The sequence below is a fragment of the Ursus americanus genome, chromosome 25, assembly GCF_024610735.1.
Source record: "Ursus americanus isolate L20-20 chromosome 25, mUrsAme1.1.p, whole genome shotgun sequence".
NCBI lineage: Eukaryota > Metazoa > Chordata > Mammalia > Carnivora > Ursidae > Ursus > Ursus americanus.
Genome location: NC_142151.1, coordinates 1,606,690 through 1,628,207, shown reverse-complemented (window position 1 = coordinate 1,628,207; position 21,518 = coordinate 1,606,690). Strand labels below are relative to the sequence as shown.

General features: G+C 50.3%; 1 protein-coding gene across 24 annotated transcripts in view; it reads right to left on the bottom strand.

Annotated features, from left to right (window-relative positions):
* MICAL3 (microtubule associated monooxygenase, calponin and LIM domain containing 3) overlaps positions 1-21,518 on the bottom strand; it is a 199,947-nt gene that overhangs the window by 32,883 nt on the left and 145,546 nt on the right. For 13 of the 24 annotated variants that reach the window (XM_087855464.1, XM_087855447.1, XM_087855443.1 and 10 more), the window contains 8 exons: positions 18,185-18,380; positions 11,006-11,265; positions 8,989-9,078; positions 6,792-6,929; positions 5,543-5,605; positions 1,707-1,820; positions 809-955; positions 277-359 (listed from right to left, as the gene is read on the bottom strand). In XM_087855464.1, the coding sequence (XP_087711590.1) occupies positions 277-359; positions 809-955; positions 1,707-1,820; positions 5,543-5,605; positions 6,792-6,929; positions 8,989-9,078; positions 11,006-11,265; positions 18,185-18,380 (1,091 nt within the window). The remainder of the gene's footprint in view (positions 1-276; positions 360-808; positions 956-1,706; positions 1,821-5,542; positions 5,606-6,791; positions 6,930-8,988; positions 9,079-11,005; positions 11,266-18,184; positions 18,381-21,518) is intronic. The other 11 variants (XM_087855449.1, XM_087855456.1, XM_045775269.2 and 8 more) reach the window with 8 other exon arrangements.

Sequence of the window (21,518 nt, the reverse complement as noted above, 5' to 3'; positions counted from 1 at the left end):
TTAACTTAAAAACAGTTACTTTTAAAATGTTGTGGTATGATAGCAGAGCGACACAGTGGTGGGATGACTCAGGTCTGGGATTGGTACAGCGCAGGGTTAGGGAGATGCTGCCCAGACTGCCCTGTCCTCGTGGTGAGGACTGAGCTGGATCCCCAAGGCCACTCCTGTTTTCAGCAGGCCTGCTTAGCACAAGAAGCAAAAAAATGGATTCACAGCAAGGGCCCTAAGATGAGGTCCCATCAGTTCCGTCCCCCACAGGGAGCCCTGAGCCCTTACCTCTGCCACAGGGCTATGGCCTGGGGAGAGCAGACCAGCTCGCTCCTCAGGGGATGGGGCAGGGCTGGGGACTTGGGCAGCACCTGAACAGAACAGACACAGGGTTTATAAAAGGAAGCACCCCCCACCTTCCTGCTGAGAGCTCCTCTCCCAGCCACCTCTGTAGGGGGTCCCTGTCGGCCAGCAGAGGAAAAGTGCTTTCCCAGAGTGTCCCCGGATGCCACCTCTGCTCACTCTGGAGTGTGGACTTTCTTCCTGTGTGTGTGATGTGTCCAGCTTGGGGATGTACCTCCTACACGTTCATGGCTCCAGAGCACACACAGAAAGGGCTGTTGGCCAAAGCCACGTGCAGGGTCCGTGCATGGGGAAGGAGGACAGCTAACAGAGCTGTCTGCCGTCTGGAGGCTGGTGTGCAGCGCGCCAGCTCTGCTCCAGCTCCACGTCGGTGACCTGTGTCCTGGGGACCGCTCTCGTCCTTGCAGGCTCTCAGAGGGAATTCTGGAAGCAGTTTCTCCTGAGACCACAGACTTACTTCTCTCCCGGGGCCCTGGTGTAGTGATGGGTTGCTCCTCCTCGTTTTCGGATACCCTCAGCTCCAGCTCTGCCTCCACCGCTGCCTGGCGCTGCACGCGGAGCTCTGTTTCGGCATCCGATGGGATATCATCAGACCAGCGCTGATCTAGCGGAGGGAAGGGAGAGCACAGCACCCGAGTGAGGCCCTGCTTCTTTTCGAGTCTCCCGCCGTCCCCAGAAAGCAGCCAAACCAGCGTCTAGACCTGGCTCTGTGCCCCAGCTGGGCCCTGCCTACTAGTTCCCCCCAAGCTTCTGAGAGACTTGGCCCAAGGCCCCTTATTCTCTGAAACATGGTGCTCTCATCAAAGCCTGCGGTGCTCCATTTTCTTTTTAAATGCACAAGATGGCACGTGAGGGACCAGAACAGAAAGAAACACAGTACATGTGCCTGTGAAGGGCAGGCTTTGCTTCGTGGACTCACGGTCTGTTTCCCGTAACACCACAGCGACGACCATGCCCCTCACAGTCTCGCCTGGACCCTCTCATTTCTCCCAGGCCAGTCCCTGTCCCCTTTCCCCAACCAACCAGACTATAATTCTTAAAATGCCATTTCCTTGCAACTACCATTCAGAGGACATCCACTGAATTAGAGGCCCTTGTCTAAAGCACCCAGTCTGCTCGGTTTCGCAACCACTACGTACTGAATGCAGGCTCTGCCGTCTGCAGGCTTAGGAGTGGGATGACACGCATTCAAGTTCGTGCCAGAATAAGGAATGAGACCAGGAGACGTAACGGCGGCCTCTTCTGTGTGCCTTGCCTTTGCTTTAACGTATCTTATCTTTCCTGAGTGGCAATGACACAGTGGGGAAGAGGGCAGTCAGCACAGTGGAGAAGGGAGGCTCTGGGGTCCCTCGTACCATCATCCAGCTCAGCACCAGTGTCCCCTGTGTCCCCATTCTCCGCTGCCTCCCCTTCTATCTCTGCCGGCTCTGAGTCCACATCTTCCTCCAGGTCATTCTCATCAAATGGGACTGTAAAGCAGAAACATTCAAAGGAAGGAAGAAAAGGACAGACAGATAGACAGAGAGACTGCCTGTGCAGGTGTAAATGGGTTGTGGTCTGCCCAGGGCTGCAATGTGAAGACCTAGAGAAGGGCGGAGATGGACTCTGAAGGGTCTGGATTTGGACCCCAAGGCAGACATCGGCCAGACTTGGGGGAGCTAAAAGCGGTGTGGGCGCTGGTGAGAGCCCGGGTCCCTTCCTGAACACACGGGACTAGCACCGCTCAACTCCAGCAGGGCCAACTGGAAGACGGAGAGCAGTGTCAGGTCTGGTCATCTCCCCTCTTCTGCCGAGGCTGCCACAAGCTCCACAGTGTGAGAAGGACAGAGGGAGGACACTGCTTCTCCAGGCCCAGCAGCACCAACGGCTCCCATGCCAGCACTCTCTGGACTGTGTCACCTAATCCTCACACTGATACGCTAGAGGGGCTGGGGCAAAACCGAGGCCACACGGGTTAGGTAACTTGCTCACGGCCACACTGCTCCATCTAGCAGCTGCAGTGCCGTGTGTTGGTGAGTTCACTGCCATGTGAGCCCTAAGGGCACCCACCTCCCCTTTCAAATGGCAAAGGTTGCAGCTTTGCTTGGGATAATTCAGAGAAAATTTTTTTTTATAAAGTATGAGGGAAAGGGTGAGGGGATATGTAAAGTTCATTTTCTAGACTTAAGAGTAGCCCTTCAGTGCTGCAGAACGAGGCAAAACACTGGTCGACTTCATTTTCCTCAGGATGAACCAGCCCCTAAACACACACACACACACACTCTCTCTCTCTCTCTCTCTCATTCAGACTTGTTCCTAACCTCTGTACACTTGGAACTCACACTAACAGTTTGGAGTAAGCGAAAGCAATTAAGAAAGCAACACGTGCTACTTTAAAGGATGCTGTGAGATTCCTGTGGTACCCGAGACTGACAGGCCCTGTCTGTCAGGGGTCCTAAGAGCTTCTTCTAGGGTTCGAAGCACAGCCATTCTCCAAAGGTTCTCACTTCAGGAAAAGGGGTTATGCTTAGATTTGCATATCCAAGAGCTGAAGGCTCCAAGCCCAAGGGGCAGTAGGGCATTGGTTGTGGCACAGCCAGGGAGATTTCTTCGAAGGCCGTACATAATGAGAGGCCATGCAAGACCAGGCCCTCTCAAGTCTCTGGTCTCTCCACTGTCCAGCCTCATGAATCTGTCCCCTGCTACTGTAAGCATGTGCAAGTTGAGTGTGGACAATAAGGTCTGAGTGTGATAAAAATCAAGGAAAATCAAGTGACTACCTTTGGAGGTGGGGTGGGGAAGACAGGGGAGGGGCACTTTGAAGATGCTGGCTTCACCTAGTCACAGGAGTTTTTGTTAAAAAAGTATAATTGCTTGGGGCATCTGGGTGGCTCAGTCAGTTGAGCATCTTGATTTTGGCTCAGGTCATGATCTCAGGGTGGTGAGATCAAGCCTCGCATTGGGCTCTGCACTGGGCGTGGAGTCTGCTTAAGAGTCTCTCTCCCGCTCTGCACATGCCACCCCTCCTCCCCCGCCGCTTCTGGCAGAGTCGCACACTCTCTCAAAACAAAACAAAACAAAAAACCAACGATAAAAATAATTCCTTAAGCCATATACTTATCTTACTACCCCTTTTGTATACTCAACTTATTAAAAACGAGGTAATGGCTTGCATCTAATTCTGAAGAACCACTCAAAATAGGTTTGGAATAGACAACAGGGAAAGATGGGAGAGTTCCAGAATAAGTTCTAGGCGGGCCAACAGTTAATGTCGCACTCCTCCTTCTGAGATACCGAGCAGCCCGTGGAGCTGGTAATGCCAAGATGTTTTCCTGTAATGGTGGCATTTGTTGGGAAAAATACTGGGGGTAAAATTACTCAATTATTTCCACAGGTTTAAAACCTTTGTGTGGTACCATTGCTGTTTCAGTTGATCAAACACCAAGAAGTGGGATATCTGAGGAACACACAAAAGTCTCTGTGCCTCCTCAAACCTGAGCTTCCTGTCTGGATACCGAGCTCATGGTTTTGTGACACCATTTCTGAAGAGGTGGGGACACAGATGCCCCTCTTCCCCCAGCACTTTTCTCCTTTGGCAGTCACCCCAACCCAGTGCAAATGGAACCAGGGGCTCATCCTGTTAGGGCCCATTGTGTCCAACATGTATGCTCAAATGAATCTATGAGTGCCTGGGCCTCAAGATGGTAATTTATACTTCCGTCGGCAACTGCACCAGATGCGAGCACAAAGGAGACCATGACAGGACTCCCCAGTGTGGCACTGTTCAAGTCACACTGCCCCATGTCAGCCTGATCCCAGCCCTAGTCTCTTGGCCCTCACACGGTTGTCCGACTCAGAGTTGCTACTAAGAAATGTCTGTTGTAGAGTCAGAAAGGTACTAAGCCTACAGTCCCTGGGAGTACCTTGAAAGGAACAATTGTCACATACAATAAAAACAAACAAGTGAGAAATATCAATGCAGCAGCAGCAGATACTGGAGAAACGCAGCTTGAGGGGTGGAATTGGGGATTAAACCCAGGTTAAGATGGAGTGCAGAGTGCTAGAAGCTGCCACACACTATGGAAGCCGAGAATCACAGACATACACAGCTTTTGCTTTATTTCAGCTGCCAGCTGGGAAGTCCTGACGCACCAGCCTTCTCCAACCATCCCGGGAGACATGACTAACTAACTAGGAGGGATGCCCAGCAGCTTCTGCTCACAGAGCTAGGGTCTGGCTGCAGCTCTCCCTGTGGCTCTGTGACTTGTGTGCCTGTGTCCACTTCTCCCGCTGCGAGTGAGGACAAGGGGATGGGCCGGTAAGAGGCTGGTGGTAAAGAACCAAGAGCGCCAATCCTACCCATCCCAGAAGCAACCACTAGGACCACAGTTCTCAACCAGGGGGGCAATACTGCCCTTCTTCAAGTTTATTTGATACTGTGTAGGGCATGTTTTGGTTGTTGCCTGGATGGCGGGGGCAGGAGGTAGAGGCTGCACGGCTGACGTTTCGAGGGCCAAGGCCAAGGAAGTCAAAAGTCCTGCAATGGAGAGAACTGTCCTGGGCACTGCTATCGCCTGCACTGAGAAATACCCCTCCAGAAAAGGTAAGGAAGGACAACAAGGTTTCTGAGCTATCTCTTGGCCTAAGTATTTGAAGAGACCCCACGCCTCAGTATGCAGACTCCGTGGACGCTACGTCTAGTTATACCCAGCCTGTCCCTCTACTTGGAGCTGGACAACATCCACCAATCCTCTGTTCCCCCCTCTTCACTGAGGAGTCGTCCACAAGTCCCTGAGTACTGAACGTCTCCTCCTCTGGACTTCGGTGGGTTTGTGGAATATGAACAGATTCCTCTACTTTTACACCCAACTGCTACACAACTTAATTTCTACAGACTTTAAAAATCACTGCTAAAAACGTTCCCTCAGTTTTGGCCTTTACTCAACCTTTATTAATAATAATGATAACAATAATAATAAAAGTTTAGTCAGTTCAGTCTATGCTCTTGCTCTCCTCCGGATCTTCCCTGAAGGGCGTGGGGTGCGCATCTGGTCCATGCAAGGATGGGCTGCCTGGGTGAGGCATGCATGTGCCCCCCCCCACCTTGGCATGCACTAGCAGAGGACCAGAATTCTAGTGTTAAGGTACCAGCAGAGCTGCCAAGAGAGAGTGGTTATGGTGAGTGGGGAGAGAACAAACATCACCAGACTACCTCCGGAGACTGTCTCCAGCCAGGCCTGCACGGCTGCGCGGCGTATGGAGGGAAGGTCAGGCACTGAATTTAAAACAGACGATAGATACAAAGTTACACAGGAATGCGTGGTCCCCGTGAGGAGAGCTGAGGTCATCCTAGAGCCCCAAACAGAAGAGAAACTGAGACATGTTACAAGCCAGAGGCCTGTCCGGCACCGATGAGGAGTCACAGTCCCGTTGTAAGCCTATATGATGGGCATTCAGGATGAGAAAAGGAGAGAAAACACAGGGAGGGTCAACGGCGGCCCGAGGCTGCGGAGCTAGCCCGGGCGGCAGGCCAGTCCGATGTCTCTGGTCAGCAGGATCTTTCTCCTCACTCCTGCTGAGTGTTTATGTTGCTGCGAAAGTGTTCACAGAGGCTGGTCTTGCCTATAGGTGAAGACTTGGGGCTGGGGAAGATCAGATGTCCCTGTGAAAGGCTAAACTTCGCGAAGGCAGGGAGCACCCCTTTGTTTACTCAGAGCCTTACAGGGTGTGTGGCCCCGCCAGGCGCTGAATGGAAGCATGAAGACGAGTCAGTGAGAGACAGAGGCTGACGACACCAAGGATCCATATTTGGACGGTGGGTATGCAGGGTCGGAAGGTACGGAGAATGACATGGCATCTGCCACATCCCTCAGCAGTCTCCATTTCCCCCTTTTATTGCTTGCTATTCCTAGAAGAAGTCAGGCTAAAGTTCGTCTTCACCCTACTGTGGAACACAGACCATTTCAGCTGCAACCTAGACCTGGACATTATGCTAGCTACTCTAAAGGACTCCTGGATCTAAATCTCTTCTTAAAACTTTATTTCAGTTCAAAATATACTCCCCCACCCTGTCCTGGCAATATACATTCACACTCAGACACACCACACGAGGAAAGCACCAGAACATTCTACCAAGTGGACAGAGTAACCCTGTCTAGTCATATGGGGAAAGAAAGCAAATTCTTGGTTTTCCCAAGGTCAAGTCCATTTTACTATTTGGCATCTGTGGAGAAAGCACTCATAACCTCTTAACCCGTAGAGAACTTTACATATCCTCAAACAACAGCTAAGGGTCGTGGTCACAATTAATATCAGGAAAATAAAATGGTTCATTGGCTTTTACATTTCGATCAAACTGATGGCTTTGGTCCTAATGGAAGAGTCCTCTGCAACAGTGAGAGGGGAAGCAGGGACAGACGGTGCTCTTGGGGCATTGGGACCTTGGATCTTGAAACAGTTACCTCTAGAAGTGGAGGACTCAGAGGTTGGTACCATTCGCTCCTCCTCCTCTTTCTCTCGAATATGCGTCCAGTGCACATCAGCCTGGATCTCCAAGGGGTCTGCCGGATTTATGATCTGCTGTAGCCTCTGGCTCCCGACTAGAGTACCAGGACCAGAGGTGGAGGAGGTGAGGGAGGGAGAGATGATGGAGGAAGGAAGCAGAAAATAAACAGTCAAGGAAGGGAGGGGATGAAACACCACAGGAAAGGAAACAGAAAGAAAAGTTACCGTATTTGCCAGGATCAGTTTGAATCAGAAAGAGGCAAAAACTGAGCACACACGCGCGCACACACACACACACACACACACACACACACGATTTCCACTTGTTCAACTTGATTTAGTTGTTTCAAGCTTCACTTATACTGTTCATTTCAGTGAAGAGAACCATACATTCCAACTCCAAAAAAAGAGAACTCTCCTTCTGATGCCCTGTTCATCTTCTCTGCATTTGAGGGGCCTAAATGCCAAGTCAGAAAAAAGAGCAGGTTACAACTGGCCTCTGAAGGGCCATCCCTCCAGGGCAGGAGTACTCAACTCCATTACCCAGCAGTGTGACATCAGACAGGATGCACCATTCATGTCCCTTCTGTGGTCACACAGCATCGTGCTAACTGCCACCTATCACGCTGATAGCTTCTCCTCTGAGATTTAAGCCAAGTGACAAGAGAAAAGGGGGATGGGACAGTATCATTCTGTCATGAACCAGCTAATTCACGCAGGACAGAAACTTACTTTGTTGGTACTTTTAGTGTTTATCTTTTGCAGCTAGAGGAAAAAAAAAATCCCCCTTCCATAATAGGTCTCATGCTGCATGCTGGTCTGTGGCAGGGACCCAGTTAGGAGAAAAAAATGGAGTCTGGGGAGACATGGCTGGGAGAAGAAGCAGAGCTCTATCCTGTAAATTCCCAAAGCTTTGGGAGTTCGTGGGCAGGAATAAAACAATACCTCTTTGCTTTTTCTGAGGTCAAAGCCCTTTTTCTTAAAACTCCATTTGGGGCCCCACTTCTCCCCTCTGGACACAAGACCTGTCTTTTCAGCTAAATGAGAACTCACCAGCAGCCCCTTCAAATTATTCCTGCTGTCAGAGCCCCAGGAATACACATGCAGCCCCTGCCCTGCAAGCGCCCTATAATCAGTGCTTGGACCATGCCATATGGTTGGGTTAAAATAAAGGAGCAGCCAGCAGCTCGGAGAGGGGACACTTTGGGAGGGAGGACGGCTTTTCAGGCAGCAAGAGCAGGTGCCACGGGATCTGAAGGGTTCCGGGACTCCTGACGGAAGCCCGCTCTCAGGAGCCCACTCTCTCGGCTTGGCTTCACTACCAGACAACCTCTTAATTTTAAGCAATGGAGAATGTGATATGGACAGAAAGTACCAGTAAGATAACCAAATGTACGTGCGGGCACCATGCTGCATTAAATGTGGGTGGGAGCCCCACATGCACTGTCTTGTTGGAACTGCTGGTCTCCACACATTCATTTTCCTAAGGTCAACTGGCTTTTATGGTGTTGGATGGGGCCAAATCATAGCAAAGTTATCCAACAGCTGGAGTGTCCTATGACTAAGGAAGGTAATTCAAAGAGAAAAATGTGGAGCCTGTCTTCATCTTCTAAACAACAAAGAGAAGACAGGGAGTCTTCTCCCCAGATAATGTTCTGCTTCCCGCTCATAAATGTCGCCTTGGGGACTTATCAGCCAGTATGTCCTCCTTTTTCAGAGAAATGTTACGAGGCACAGTGGAGGGAGTTTCTGGGCAGCTCTGCGCGTGATGACACCTGTGCCGGCTCCGCCCTTACGGGTGCTGTGACTGTGACATGACGTTCTCTACATGAGAAGAGGCTGAGTCTTTCTTAGAGCAGGGAGCTTGCAACAAAGCATACAAGGGGCACAGACGGGGCCACATTCAATGAGGCTGCTTCTGGAGTCTTCTCCTCTAATGCCCCTTGACTCCCCTTTGTCTTAAATGCTATTTTGTACATGACCATTCATGAAGGCTGAGCCCAGGGACAGGTGCCGAGCTAGGCACGTGCCAAAGCCTGTCAGCGCAGCTTTATAAAGCACAGATCTTTTCATGTGGGACCTGCTCTTGAAGGCAAACTCTGGATGGCTGCTAGGGAGCCAGGGTAGAAGGTTGGCAACGGGCAGAGCGGGTACCTTTACGTGTACCCGTAGCTTCTTCCTTTGACAGCTGCTGGAGCCACTGGCCTTGCAGGAGTTCTCTGTCCCAGGGGCAGTACTCCCCTTCTACAGCAGGGGGAGCCAGACACCCACAAACACAGGATCAAGCATCCCGTGTGGGGATCAACAGAAGAGAGAATGGGAGGGAGGAAAGAGAATAGAGAAGAGTTATCTTCAGGTGCAAGGCAAGAACATCCTGTCACTGTCTACACAACCAACAAAGTCCACTGTGCAGAAGATACACACACCACGGGCTAGGAACACAGGTCCAGAGTCGGGCTGAATTTGTTGGTACGCGTTTCTCCCATTCCTGCAGGCTGTGTTTTGACACTAGCTTCAGATCCAGGAAATTAAGTCGGTGTGGAGGAAAGCAGGGCTAAACTCTCCCACAAAGCATACAGACTTTGACTCTAAGCTGTGTCTGGGGCTAAAGCCACCGACACATGAATCACTGGCTAGAGATAATGATATCTGAAATGAAACAAACAAAATACCTTTCCCCCAGGTGTGCTGTGAGCACAGTCTCCCCACCTCCCCGCACTCACAGGGACGCGGGGGCAGCCCTGAGCCCGAGCCAGCCACAGCTCTGCAGACACCGAAGTATGGAGAAAAGAACTCAAAGCACCAGCTTCCCGGCCCAGTGCCTGCCTCCTTCTTGCACAGACCATACTCATTTCTCATCAGGCCACCAAGTGCTGCCTCTGTGGACCTCACCCCAGCCTCTGTCTTTGGAGGGAAGAGCACAGGAGAACTGGTTCTAGAGAAGCCCCTTAGGGGCCTCAGGAAGTGCCTGCCTCTGACCACTCACACTGGCGTCGGGCACTTTGGGGGCAGGAGGAGGCTGTGCTTTCTTCTTGCCTGCCCCGCCTCACCAGTGTCTCGGAGCTACACAGCTCTCAGGACCATCTCAGTACTGTGCACCCTGTCTGGGAAGGCTCTGCATTTGGTCAGCACTCGGTCCTTCCTGTGCCAGACTGCGGGATGGGATTTGGGCCACCAAGCACATGGAATTCCAGGAGGAGCAGAGGTAAGCAGGAAGAGCAGCAGAGAAATCTAGTGCCAACTCTACAAGGCCCAGCACTGTCTAGAATTTAATGAGCCCCTCTGACAACGGCTGGGAGAGATTGCTGCTTTAAAGGTCCAGGTCCTTCTCCTCCACTCCATGTACCCTGGAGAGAGAGCACAGCCGTGAATTGACAGGGCACCGCTGTCAGGGGGATTCAGGTCTCTATCCGCCCTAGTTTCCTCCACACCACCCACCAGACATCTGTGCAGCCAGGGCAGGGAAAGAATGACCCTCTCTCTTACAGAGGCAAGAAAAGAGGCCCACCAAGTTCTTCCTCATCACTCAAGGACACACACAGCCAGAGATAGGGGCAGAATCTAAACATTTCAAGTCCGAGGCAAGAGAACATTTCAGAGGCAACCAGACTGACTGAGTACTGGAACTGATGCTCCTTCTCAGGACACTGGTCCAAACACATCACTACCTGTCATCAGCTGAAATCTGTCTAGTGGGTGTCTAGCCCCTCCTCAGTGACAACAGCTCTGAGCAGAGTGAGAGTCAATGCTCTGCAGCCTCCAACATCCTAGACTCTGAGTCAGGGAATCCTCTAGAAAGCTAAATTCCCTTTCTTTATTAAAATAAATTTCTTTAACTGAAACTAAAGGGAAAAAATAGAGAAAACGAGGAGAGGAGAATGAGTAACCTAATTTGGATGAAGTCCTTTTGCTGACCCTCTGCCTTCCACTTCCAATTTCTACTCAGAATGTGCCTAAGGGACATTACTTCCACTGTCAATGGCCTCCTCTGCCCCCGAAACGAAGGTCAGAGAGAGGCAGGAGGGATGGTCTCTGAGGCTGTGGGAGGCACATCTGTGTGCCAGACTCCAGCCTGTGTGTGACTCCAGCCACAGAAACCTTACCCAGCACAGAACAGACTGCCTCAGGGATAAGACAGGGTCAGAGTGAGGAGAAGAGATTTTTTTCTGACCTTCACTAGACTCTTCCTCTTCCTCCTCATATTCTTCCTCTTCCTCCTCCTCCTCCTCTTCATACTCCCCCTCCTCCTCCTCTTCTTCATTCCCAGGCCCGTAGCTCTTTGAGGCCTCTAGTTCCTCTTCACTCTTTCCTTTCAGAAGAGCATGGATCCTCACAGCCTCCTTCCAAGGAACACCGCCCAGGTCTGAGGTGGGCAAAGGAGGCTCTTCTTCCTCCTCTTCCTCCTCTTCCTCCATCTCGGACTCAGAACTGCTGTGGGGGAAACAACCACACAACCAAATTGAGGAGATAGTTAAAAGCCACAACTGAGGCAAAATGTTCCAGCAAAGCAACTGCTGGGCAGGAAGGGCTCAGGACAGGCACGGAGGGGTGGGCGTGCTCCCCGCCCCCCGCCCCAGGTAAGACACACGCCAGGAAGGAGAGAGAGTGAGTAGAGGGCCAGAGAAAACACACACGTACGAGTAACCCCTACAGAAAGCCACATGAGCCAGCAGCTCAGTCTGGCAGAGCCCTCTATTCGGTGAATGGCAACTTCACCGAGTTCAGTTTTAGAGGCCCTCAGAGACAGTAGGGGGCATGGACCCATTTTGATATGAACACATGACCAGGGGAATCAAGAATGGAAGAAAGTCTCCTTTCATCGTCATCTACTGTTTGGTTTGAGGAACTCAATTCTACTTGACTCAGGTGGTTTGGAAGGTGCTCGTGGGAACTAAGGTGAGAAAGATCTGCCTCCAAGAGGCCTGAACCAAAGCCTTAGCCACAGACAGGCTGGCCATCAAGGTGCGTGTGCTGGGGGGAAGGCTGCATATTCAATCCCACAGTGTTCCCGAAGTCCCCCTCACGTGCCACGCCTGGAGCACGATACTATGAGGGACTCAGAGCTAACAAGGCAGCAAAGGCATCGTTCACCGAAGTCACAGTACAAGGACTATGGGGAGAGCATGGAAACAAATATCTCATCCCCGGGGTCATCACCCTTGACAACCAGCCACGTTTTCCACCACCATTCTCCCTTTACGACACAGAGCCTGGTCTCAGCTTGAAAAGGGAAGCAACACGAAATGCCAGAGACACTAGCTGTGACTTATGCAAGCCAAAGTCATAGGTCTCCACCCTCGAGGCCACCACCCCGGAGCATTTGTACTCTGTCAATAGGTGGTACAAGGGTAAAATCAACGCCCTGCAATGGGGCTGCAAAGCAAGAGAAAAACCCAAACATCACTGCACAAATGAAACTTCTCAGACCTATTTCATGGTCTGATAATTCCCCGAACGTCTTCTCCAGGAGAGGTGCTGCCCTCAGTGAGAAATGTGTAGTTGAGTAGGCTGGAGGAAATCTGGCTTTTACAATCAAGCATGGTCCAACTCCTGGCACGAGAGAGCCTGAAACCCGAGATGCATCCTGCATGGGGGTGACGTGCAGTCCTGTCTTCCTGTGATGGGGGGCTGCTCCCTCCCACCCAGAGTGGGGTTGTGCATGTGAAGAGGGAATCAGTGAATACATGTGATAAGGTCAATGACACCCCACTCCTAGCGCTCTTAGTACCTGTGCAGTAAAGAAGTTCACTTTGCTCAAAGAGAGGGCTGGCCTTGGTCTCCGTGACTGGGAGGTCAACTCTAAGCCCCTGGGAGGGCCTGCCTGATGGGAATGTCTTTATTTCCCTGGAATCCTTGGTTCGTGGTGGATAGTCTAATAATGTGATTTAGGGTGAGGGCTGACCATATCCGAAAGGCCAATAATTAAGGGTGGAGCCTTGAGTCATGCAGTATTAGTTGGCCTGGAGATGGAGATCAATCACACCACGTAGATAATCAATCAGTCAATCAATGCCTAGGTATTGGAGCCCCAATAAATCTCTGACCATCAAGGCTTGGGTGAGTAATACAATACAGGCTTTGTCACGCATTAATGCCAAGAAAGTAACACTGCCCTGACTCTGTAGAGAGAGGACGATGGAAGCCCCGTGTCTGTACTTTTTCGGACTCTGCCCTGTATACTCCTTCACCTGGCTGATTTCAGTCAGTATCCTGCCCTGTAATTAAATCACAGCCATGAGTAAAAACCTTTTAGTGAGTTCTGGGGATCGTTCCAACAAGTTAACGAACTTGAGGGTGGTTTTGGGGACTCCCCCACGTTAGCCGGGTTAGAAATGAGGGCAGTCCTAGAGGCTGTATGCCTGTGACTTCGCAGGTGGCTGATTCTCCCAGGGCCACCCTGGCTCAGCTCCTCACCAGCTGTCGGACCTCAAGCTGATTACTTTCTGAGCTTCGCACCCTCATCAGAAAGGAGCAATGTTAATATCTGCCTTGTAGACATGTTGTGAAGATTAGGGATTTTCCTGATTTTCATGTTTGTGTTACACTCTGGGATTCTGGCTAGTCACTTATTTGTTTCCTTGTTTACATGTTCCTTCATTCATTCAATGAACATTTTTGATCACCTGTTAAAGTTCACCCAGTAGGTACAAAAATAGAGTCAGCTCCTTACTGTAGGCAGCGCCCTTGGTGACTACTACTTCATTCACTCGTTCATTCATCCACCCATGGAAAGTTACCGCGCATCTCCTACTTGTAATGCACTCCTAGACATTGCAGAGGATACAAAGGGGACATGGAAAAGGTCCTCACTCTCAAGGGGAGATAAGATGCAAACACGGCTATAAAAGAAGGTAGAACACAACTGTAGTGGGACGGACGGTCGAGAGGAGGCAGTTGAAGGTGCGTAAACATAAGAATTTGGGCCACGGAAAGCTTGGTATCTGGATTTTGACTGTTTTTCATGACTTACTTAGTTATTATTTTTGCCTTGCTTTTTGTTTTCATTTGTTTACTTTCTTACACTTAACAACAACGTGTAACCCAGCATGTATCACCTAACATCTTTCAAACATGAAATAAGGACAAAAATGCCTCCTACACTCATCTTAAATCTTCTGTACATTTGTTGAAACTCAGGAGGACAGAAGGCAGGCCAGCTTGCCCCTCCTTCACAGCCAGGCACACAAGGTTACTCCAGAAGTCAGCAGGCACAACGAGGCCTCACTGCAGCTTCCCGGGAGAAGGGACTCCTGCAGCCAATTCCTCGCACTGTGCCTGGTCATGAGGGTGGCGGCACTGGCATAATGTGAGCAATGAATACTCCATGATGAGTGCAATGGGGCCTCCCTTGTAGCTCAGTGCCACACTGGCTAGTTTTATGACAGCTCAAGGACCATGGGAAAATAGCAAGGGAGGCATAGAGCTTAAAAAATCGGGTAGAAAGGTCAGCCCTTGCCTCTCTTCATAAACTACCAGCTCTCAGTCCATTTCTGAGAGGCCTGGCTGCATTGCTTCTGGAAATCTGAGACAGGCAAACCAGCCTCCCTCCTTTTGTGAAGGATAGAGAGATGGACAGGTGTTGCCAACTGCTCCTTCCAAGGCCACCATCTCCCTGGGACCCCGGAGCCATCCTCTGAGTCTCACCAGGCTCCTTACATCATGCAAGATTCACAGTGTAAATTCAGTACCTCAAGGCTCATTTTACATTTTCTGGCTGTTCCCAGTGCCTGAATTTCTGGGTCTGGCCTTTGAAGAGGCTAGAAGAAAGGGGGCAGAGGAGGAATGTACAGTGAGGCAGACCACCCCCCACCACTTGGATGTCAGCCTAGAAACTTTTTAAGCAAAGAGAATTGTTACACCAGAACAAAATACAACACAGACAACCAACCTTTCTGTCCTTTTGGGAAGAGAGGGTGACCTCTCAATTTATAGCCTCCTAGGAGAGATGTAGTCCTCAAGGTCAGCATTCCATCATGACAGGTATCTGTTTCTGCATTTGAAACAATCTATTGCTGTGTGTGACTGTTTGATGTGGCTAGGCCCCCCCGGTCTGCATGCTCTATGAGAGAGGGAACCAGGTGTGCTCGGCTCGCTGCAGGGCTTACCACGGGGCCTCGCACAGCCAGAACTGGCAAGGATGAGCAAGGGAGCACAGCCGGGCAAAGCCAGGGCAAGCCGCTGCCTAAATTCACAGGTGTCATGGAGATGAGACCTCTGAATTTCATCAGTAGGATTAGACCCTTTCCATTTGAAGAACATCTTGCAAAAATCCTCCGTGCTACAATATATATCCAATCACTGATCTCAAAGCACTTTCCCTGAGTTTCCTCTCATTGAGGCTATTATGGGGCCTGGTAGGAGGAAGCCAAACTGGCAGGCACACGGACTGGATTCTAAAAAAACAAGAGTTGCTCCACACTTTAATGGGCCAAGCAGAGGTTCTGCCATGCCAGGAGGGGAAGGGCCAAGGATAATAACAACAGTGATGGTGAACACTCACTGAGCTGTATGACGTGCCACACGGCACAAGGCACTTCACATGAGTTAGGTCACTTAATTACACATTAACTCTAGGATACGATAACTCCAGGATTCTAGGACCTATTAATATCCTCACTGTTATAAATGAGGCCATCGAAGCTTAAGGAGGTTGGATCATTGGTGTGAGAGGTCAGGATTCCCACCAATGTCCACACCATTGTCATACTGTGCCTTCTTGGATGGTTCACCAAGAACCCCAGAGTTCTTCTGCCACAGCAGCTGTCAGGGCGGCAAACCCAGGAATAAGACCATGACCATCTCCTGGCTGCCTGGGTCCAACTTCAGAAAGTGGAGACTGGAAATTTGGGCAGGCCCTACTGTGAATGAGGCAGACTGCTGTGTGAAATGTCACATCAAGTTCTCGGGTGGTTTTCAAGGGAAAACAGGGAATCATGGCTTTCATTTTTAAATGAATCCACTCTATAATCAGAGAGCCCACTTCTAGATCTCATCCACTCTGACAACTGTGTAAACACTATACTGCTCAGCAGACTGCTGGAGAAGATGCATGTCGTCCAGCAGTCATTGCACGATGGAAATTTGATCCGGGCTGACAGCAGCACCACGCTCAGCAATGGCTCACATTACTGCCTCTGCTGGAGGGGTGAGAGAGAGAGGGGACCAGTCTGGAATTCCCACTTGTTTATGGTCAGCCTTGAAGGAAGGGCTTCTCCTTATTGTGTTATTCCGGTGGAGGGCCAAGCCCCTTTGGGCTAGCCTGTCATGGACTTTCGGGGAGTTCTCTGTGACCTGGCTGCCCCATCTGGAAAGGGCACCTGTTTGCTCTAGCCCTCACTGACTTGTTCTTCAGGGTCAGGGATGTGCAAACATTGGAGGCCCTCAGCAGATGGTGGCTGCCCAAGCCATCTGCATTGCCTGGGACAAAGTTGCTAGGCAATCAGGGGAAAACAAAACTAAAACCATAAAGCTAGTTTTGGGGGCACCTGGGTGGCTCAGTTGTTAGGTGTCTGCCTTTGGCTCAGGTCATGATCTCAGGGTTCTGGGATCGAGCCCCACATTGGGCTCTCTGCTCAGTACGGGATCTATTTCTCCCTCTTACTCTCCCTGTGCACTCTCCCTCTCTCTCTCTCAAATAAATAAAATCTTAAAATAAAATTAAAAAACAGCTAGTTCTCTGTTGTCTTCAGGCACCAGTTCTCTCCCAGAGAAAATAAAAGTACTATTTCCAGGGTCTCCTTTGGAAGATGCTCCTCCCTCCCCCGCTCTAAGGAAGGATCATGGAGCTAATTACGTCTGGGCCAGTAGTCTCTGGGTAAACTACACCAGAACACCCATAAGACTCACGCAAGGCGTTTGTTAAAAACAGGTACTCCTGGTCTCCACCCCAAGCCCATGGACTCAGCTACTCCGGGGGAGGGTCCAGGATATACCTTTTTACCAAGTGTCCCAGGCGGCCCTTATCAGAGAAATTCGGGAAATTCAGAGCAGTGGTTCGAAAAGTGTGGTCTCTAGACAACAGCATCACCTGGGAACTTTTTAGAAATGCAAATCTGGGCTACAAAGAAGCATCCAGCGTGTGCCTCAGTATCAATGCAAAGCCTCCACCCGTCTGGGAGACACAGTGAGTGCTCCCACCCCAGAAGCCCTGCAGGACGGTCTGACCAACAGGGACTGTACTCCATCCTGCATCTTGTTCTGTTTTGGTGGCCTTGATCATCTCCCATGGAGAACTCTGAATCCTGCACCGACCCTGGCAGACCTGGGCAATGATGGACACGAGGCCCTGGGGCAAAGACAGTGGACTCAGGGAGTCCCGTGGGGGCTGGAGGGCTCACGGGCCCCTCACGCATCGCTCAGTGAGAAATAATTAAAACACCGGCATGGTCACAGACAAAACCACTGGCTGTGTGTATACCCCTTGGGACGCAGGTTTTCTGCTCCTCTCTTGACCTAGCGGAGGAAGGAAGAAGCTTGGAGAGGTGAGGTGGCCTCCCCAAGACCGCAGGGTGAACTGGTGTCATAACAGGAGCCCCTAATTCCAACCCTGAAGCTCCTACCACTGACCCCCGCCTCCCATAGCACACTGCTTCCAGCCTCCTGTTGTCCCTCTGCACAGACCTTTTCCCTCCAGTAAACCTGTCAACAACAGCCTGAGGGCAGGACCCGGGGCTATCGTTTTTGTTCAGGCCACGGTAGGTGTCCAAGAAATACTTATTGAAATCTCTGAATTATGTCCCATGGTGTGTGATTCTTACTGGCTAACGACTTGGAGAGACAGGGAAGGGCGTGGAAAGGGGAAGATCAGCGGGCAGTAGGGAAAACAGCAAGACTCCTGGACTTGGAGCCAGGAAACCTGAGTCTAAGTCTTAGTCAATCCTTGATCCTAGTAGTAGTCACCAGCAGTTTCCGTAACTATAGAGTGAGTGGATATATGCTCTGGTCTATTTCACAGGACTCCTGAGAGGATGACCAAGGGAGGTGGTGGATACAGAAGTCCTTTGGAAATGGTCCGGCGCCATACAAGGCGTAAGAAAGGCAACACCGTTGACATGCACGCCACGTACGATTTTAAATGCTTCTTACTATTGTACTCTCACACCAATTCCGTGAGGAAAGTCCTAGTATTCCCTTTCTTTCACAGATGAGGAAATGGAGGCACAGAGAGGTTACATGACTTGCCTAGTGTCACACAGCCGGGAGGTGGCAGCCAGATCCCGTGCCCAGGGTACAGTGCTGCCTCCCCCTAGCAGGATGGTATACTCATCTGGGGAAGGAGCTGCTAGGACAAACCACGGGTATGAAGCAGCACACAAGGAAATGGGGCTGCAGCCCCCGGACACAGGCTGACCTGCTGGCCACGTCCTCCTCTGCGCCTTTGTCCAGCACACTGCTCAGGTTGTGCTCGGCCTGCGTCTCCTCGGGCACCTCCTCCAGCTCCTCGGCCTGTTTCACAGACAGGCGGTAGTTCTCCAGCTCGATCCGTTCAGGAGTGCCCCTGAGTCTCTTGGCAATGCTAGGCTCTTCCAGACCATTCACACTTGATCCTGCAAGACAAGGAAAGTGGCCAAACTCTATGACAAATGACCACAGGCGGTGGGGGGTGGGGGAGGTATGCAGGGAGGGAGGAGGCGCCGACAGAAGGATATCTAAGCATCTAAAGCATCCACCGCTCATTTCAGTGAAAGGAGAAACAGACCTTCTGTGAAGGCCAGGGAGCCAGACCAGGGGCAGACGGTAAGTCGATGAGGTCACAGAGGCCAGGAGAGGACTGTGGGGTGAGAGTGACAACCCTTCCCTGAGCAGGAGAAACAGGAAGACAGCACACCTGCCCCGATAGGGGAGCACAGGCTTCCTCTCCTCTGTCATCCTGAACCCACGCACAGCGGAGGGAAGAGGTGGCGGTGACTGGGGAGGAGCCGTGAAGGGGACTTGGGTTGGACCCTAAGGAGGCACTTCTCACTGACCAAGACCCCCTCGGCTTCCACTGACAAGGGGAGTCCGGCCAGCTGCCCACCACCTGGTGACCCAGGACCCAGTCATGGTTCATGCACTGCTTCGGGCAGATCCACGGAGGCGTCCAGGCTAGTTGCTCGCAGAGCTCCTCACATTGTGGACTTGTCTGTCTCCTCACGGTTAGATTCATGGCCAACACTTCCTATTTAGTAAGAACACCACACGGGTGACGCTGCACGTCTTCCACTGCACACAGGAGGAACACAGTCGGGTTGCCTCATTCTTTTTTAAACGTTTTTTTTCATTTTTACTTATTTATTTTTGAGAGAGAGAGAGATAACAAGCAGGGGGAGGGGCAGAGGGCGAGGGAGAAGCAGGCTCCCCGCTGAGCAGGGAGCCCAGTATGGGGCTCGATCCCAGGACCCTGAGATCACGACTTGAGCCGAAGGTAAATGCTTAACCGACTGAGCCACCCAGGTGCCTGGGTTGCCTCATTCTTGGTGACACTGGCTTGACTGCTTGGTTAAAAAGGTGCCCAACCATCTTTCTGCTGTAAAGAGATCTTTCCCCCTTTGTAATTAATAAGTAATCCATGGGGTGATAAGTAGAAACCATGGGACTATCCTACCCCACTATCCTTTCATCCAGGGGTTTTAGTACCCATTGATGAATGGGGATTTTAAAAATTTTATCGTTCCTTCTCCACTGTCATTCTTTGTAAACGACTTTTCCCATTTCTCTCTCTTTTTTGATTACCACCATGACTCAAGGATTTTGAAAAACTTAAGTGTTGTATTTGCCATGTTTTCTTAATCTTCTTTAATCTAGAAATTTCCCTGTCTACTCATCTCCTTCATCATTATTCTTTTTTTTTATTATGTTCAGTTAGCCAGCATATAGTCCGTCATTAGTTTTTGATGTAGTGTCAATGATTCATTAGTTGTGTATAATACCCAGGTCTCATCACAACGCGTGCCCTCCTTAATACGCATCATTATTCTTTTTGATGTACCTTTTTATCCCAAATTTGGTCAGAAGAGGCCCATTGTATTTATTCTTTACTGCATGTCTTTACTGTAATATGATGTAGGTTTAGATTTAGAGTCAGACGAATTCAGGTTAGACACCTGGCTCCACCAGTGACCAGCTGAAGGATCTTAGGAAAATTATATAACTACCAAGAGCTCATTTCCTGATCTATAAATGAGGACAACCCCCAACTCCTAGGATTATTATGAATAGGGGATGAAATAATATACATACATACATAAGTACGTGTGTGTGTGCCACCCCTCCGCGCGCCCTGAACCTACCGCCCTCTTCTACTTAAACCCAGCACTTGGGCAGTATCCAGCAAATACGAGTTAAGTGATAGAACTGATGTCCAGTAACATTATCGGCACCAGTTTGTGTGTATTTTCGTGCAGGTATGTTGTATCCATTTGCTCTGGATTGCAAACAAGAGTTACTTGGCAAAGATGGGAAGGGAGTTCTGAGCAGAGGGAACAGCAACAGTTAAGGTACAGTGACCTGTAATGGCAGCTTGGTATTATTATTATTATTATTATTATTATTATTATTATTATTATTATTTTAAGATTTTATTTATTTATTTGACAGAGAGAGACAGCCAGCGAGAGAGGGAACACAAGCAGGGGGAGTGGGAGAAGAAGAAGCAGGCTCCCAGCGGAGAAGCCTGATGTGGGGCTCGATCCCAGAATGCTGGGATCACGCCCTGAGCCGAAGACAGACGCTTAACGACTGTGCCACCAGGTGCCCCAGCTTGGTATTATTAGACCTTCTAGTGGCAGTATTCTTAAAGTGTTAGAGAAGAGGAAGAGATGGGGGTGGGAACAGAGCCTTTGGTGACATTCTAAGCCCTAAGAGATGACACCGGGTTTTGGCAGGCAACATCATACCAACCCAGTGTTGGGTGACAGGTGGTCTATCAGGGGAAAGCCAGAATCTCTGTAATGAAGGACTAAAGGAAAGGGGTAGGAATATAGAGTTAGTAATTTTTGTGACATGACAGGTGTGCAGAAAATCTTCTGGAAGCCTGGCACTCTTGTTGTGTACAATGTTCTAGACCTCTGTGTATTGTCACTAGAAAGAACTTTTTATGAGTTCAGGCAGTCACAGGATAAAGTCTTGGTGTATCTGTCAGATTTATCCGGATCTTCCACCAAACAGCATCTTTCAAATTTACTTGACAATCTTTATTAAAAAGCAAGACCCACGGCATGTTCACCTACAAAACGTCTAATGATGGGGTCACAGCATGAATCCCTGGGCTCCCTAGGGCCCTATGCAATGCCCACCTAATTTTTGCAACCCCAGTTGGGGCATTTTACACATCCCCGGTCCATTCTTCAACACTGAGCTCAGAGCCCCCAAAGTGTAAGCTATGACGCAGGATCAGGGCATCTGGAAGATTAGGAAATATGTGGACTCCAGGAAATAGCAAAAAAGAGGCAGGGAGCACAGCAGGTGGATGCCGCCACAGCATCCTCCAAATCTGCGCCCCCCGCCCCCCGGCTCTAACTGCACCAGTTCATCACTTCCAAACATCAGTCTTCCTGTCGTCTCTTGCTCCTTCCCCGCATCAAAGCCCAACATGATAAACATGAGAAGGCTAAGGATCCCCTGACGATAATATCATTTGATTCTTTCTTTCCCACCATGTATTTTTGACAAATGCCCTTAAACAGAAAGCAAATAAGAAAGTGAAA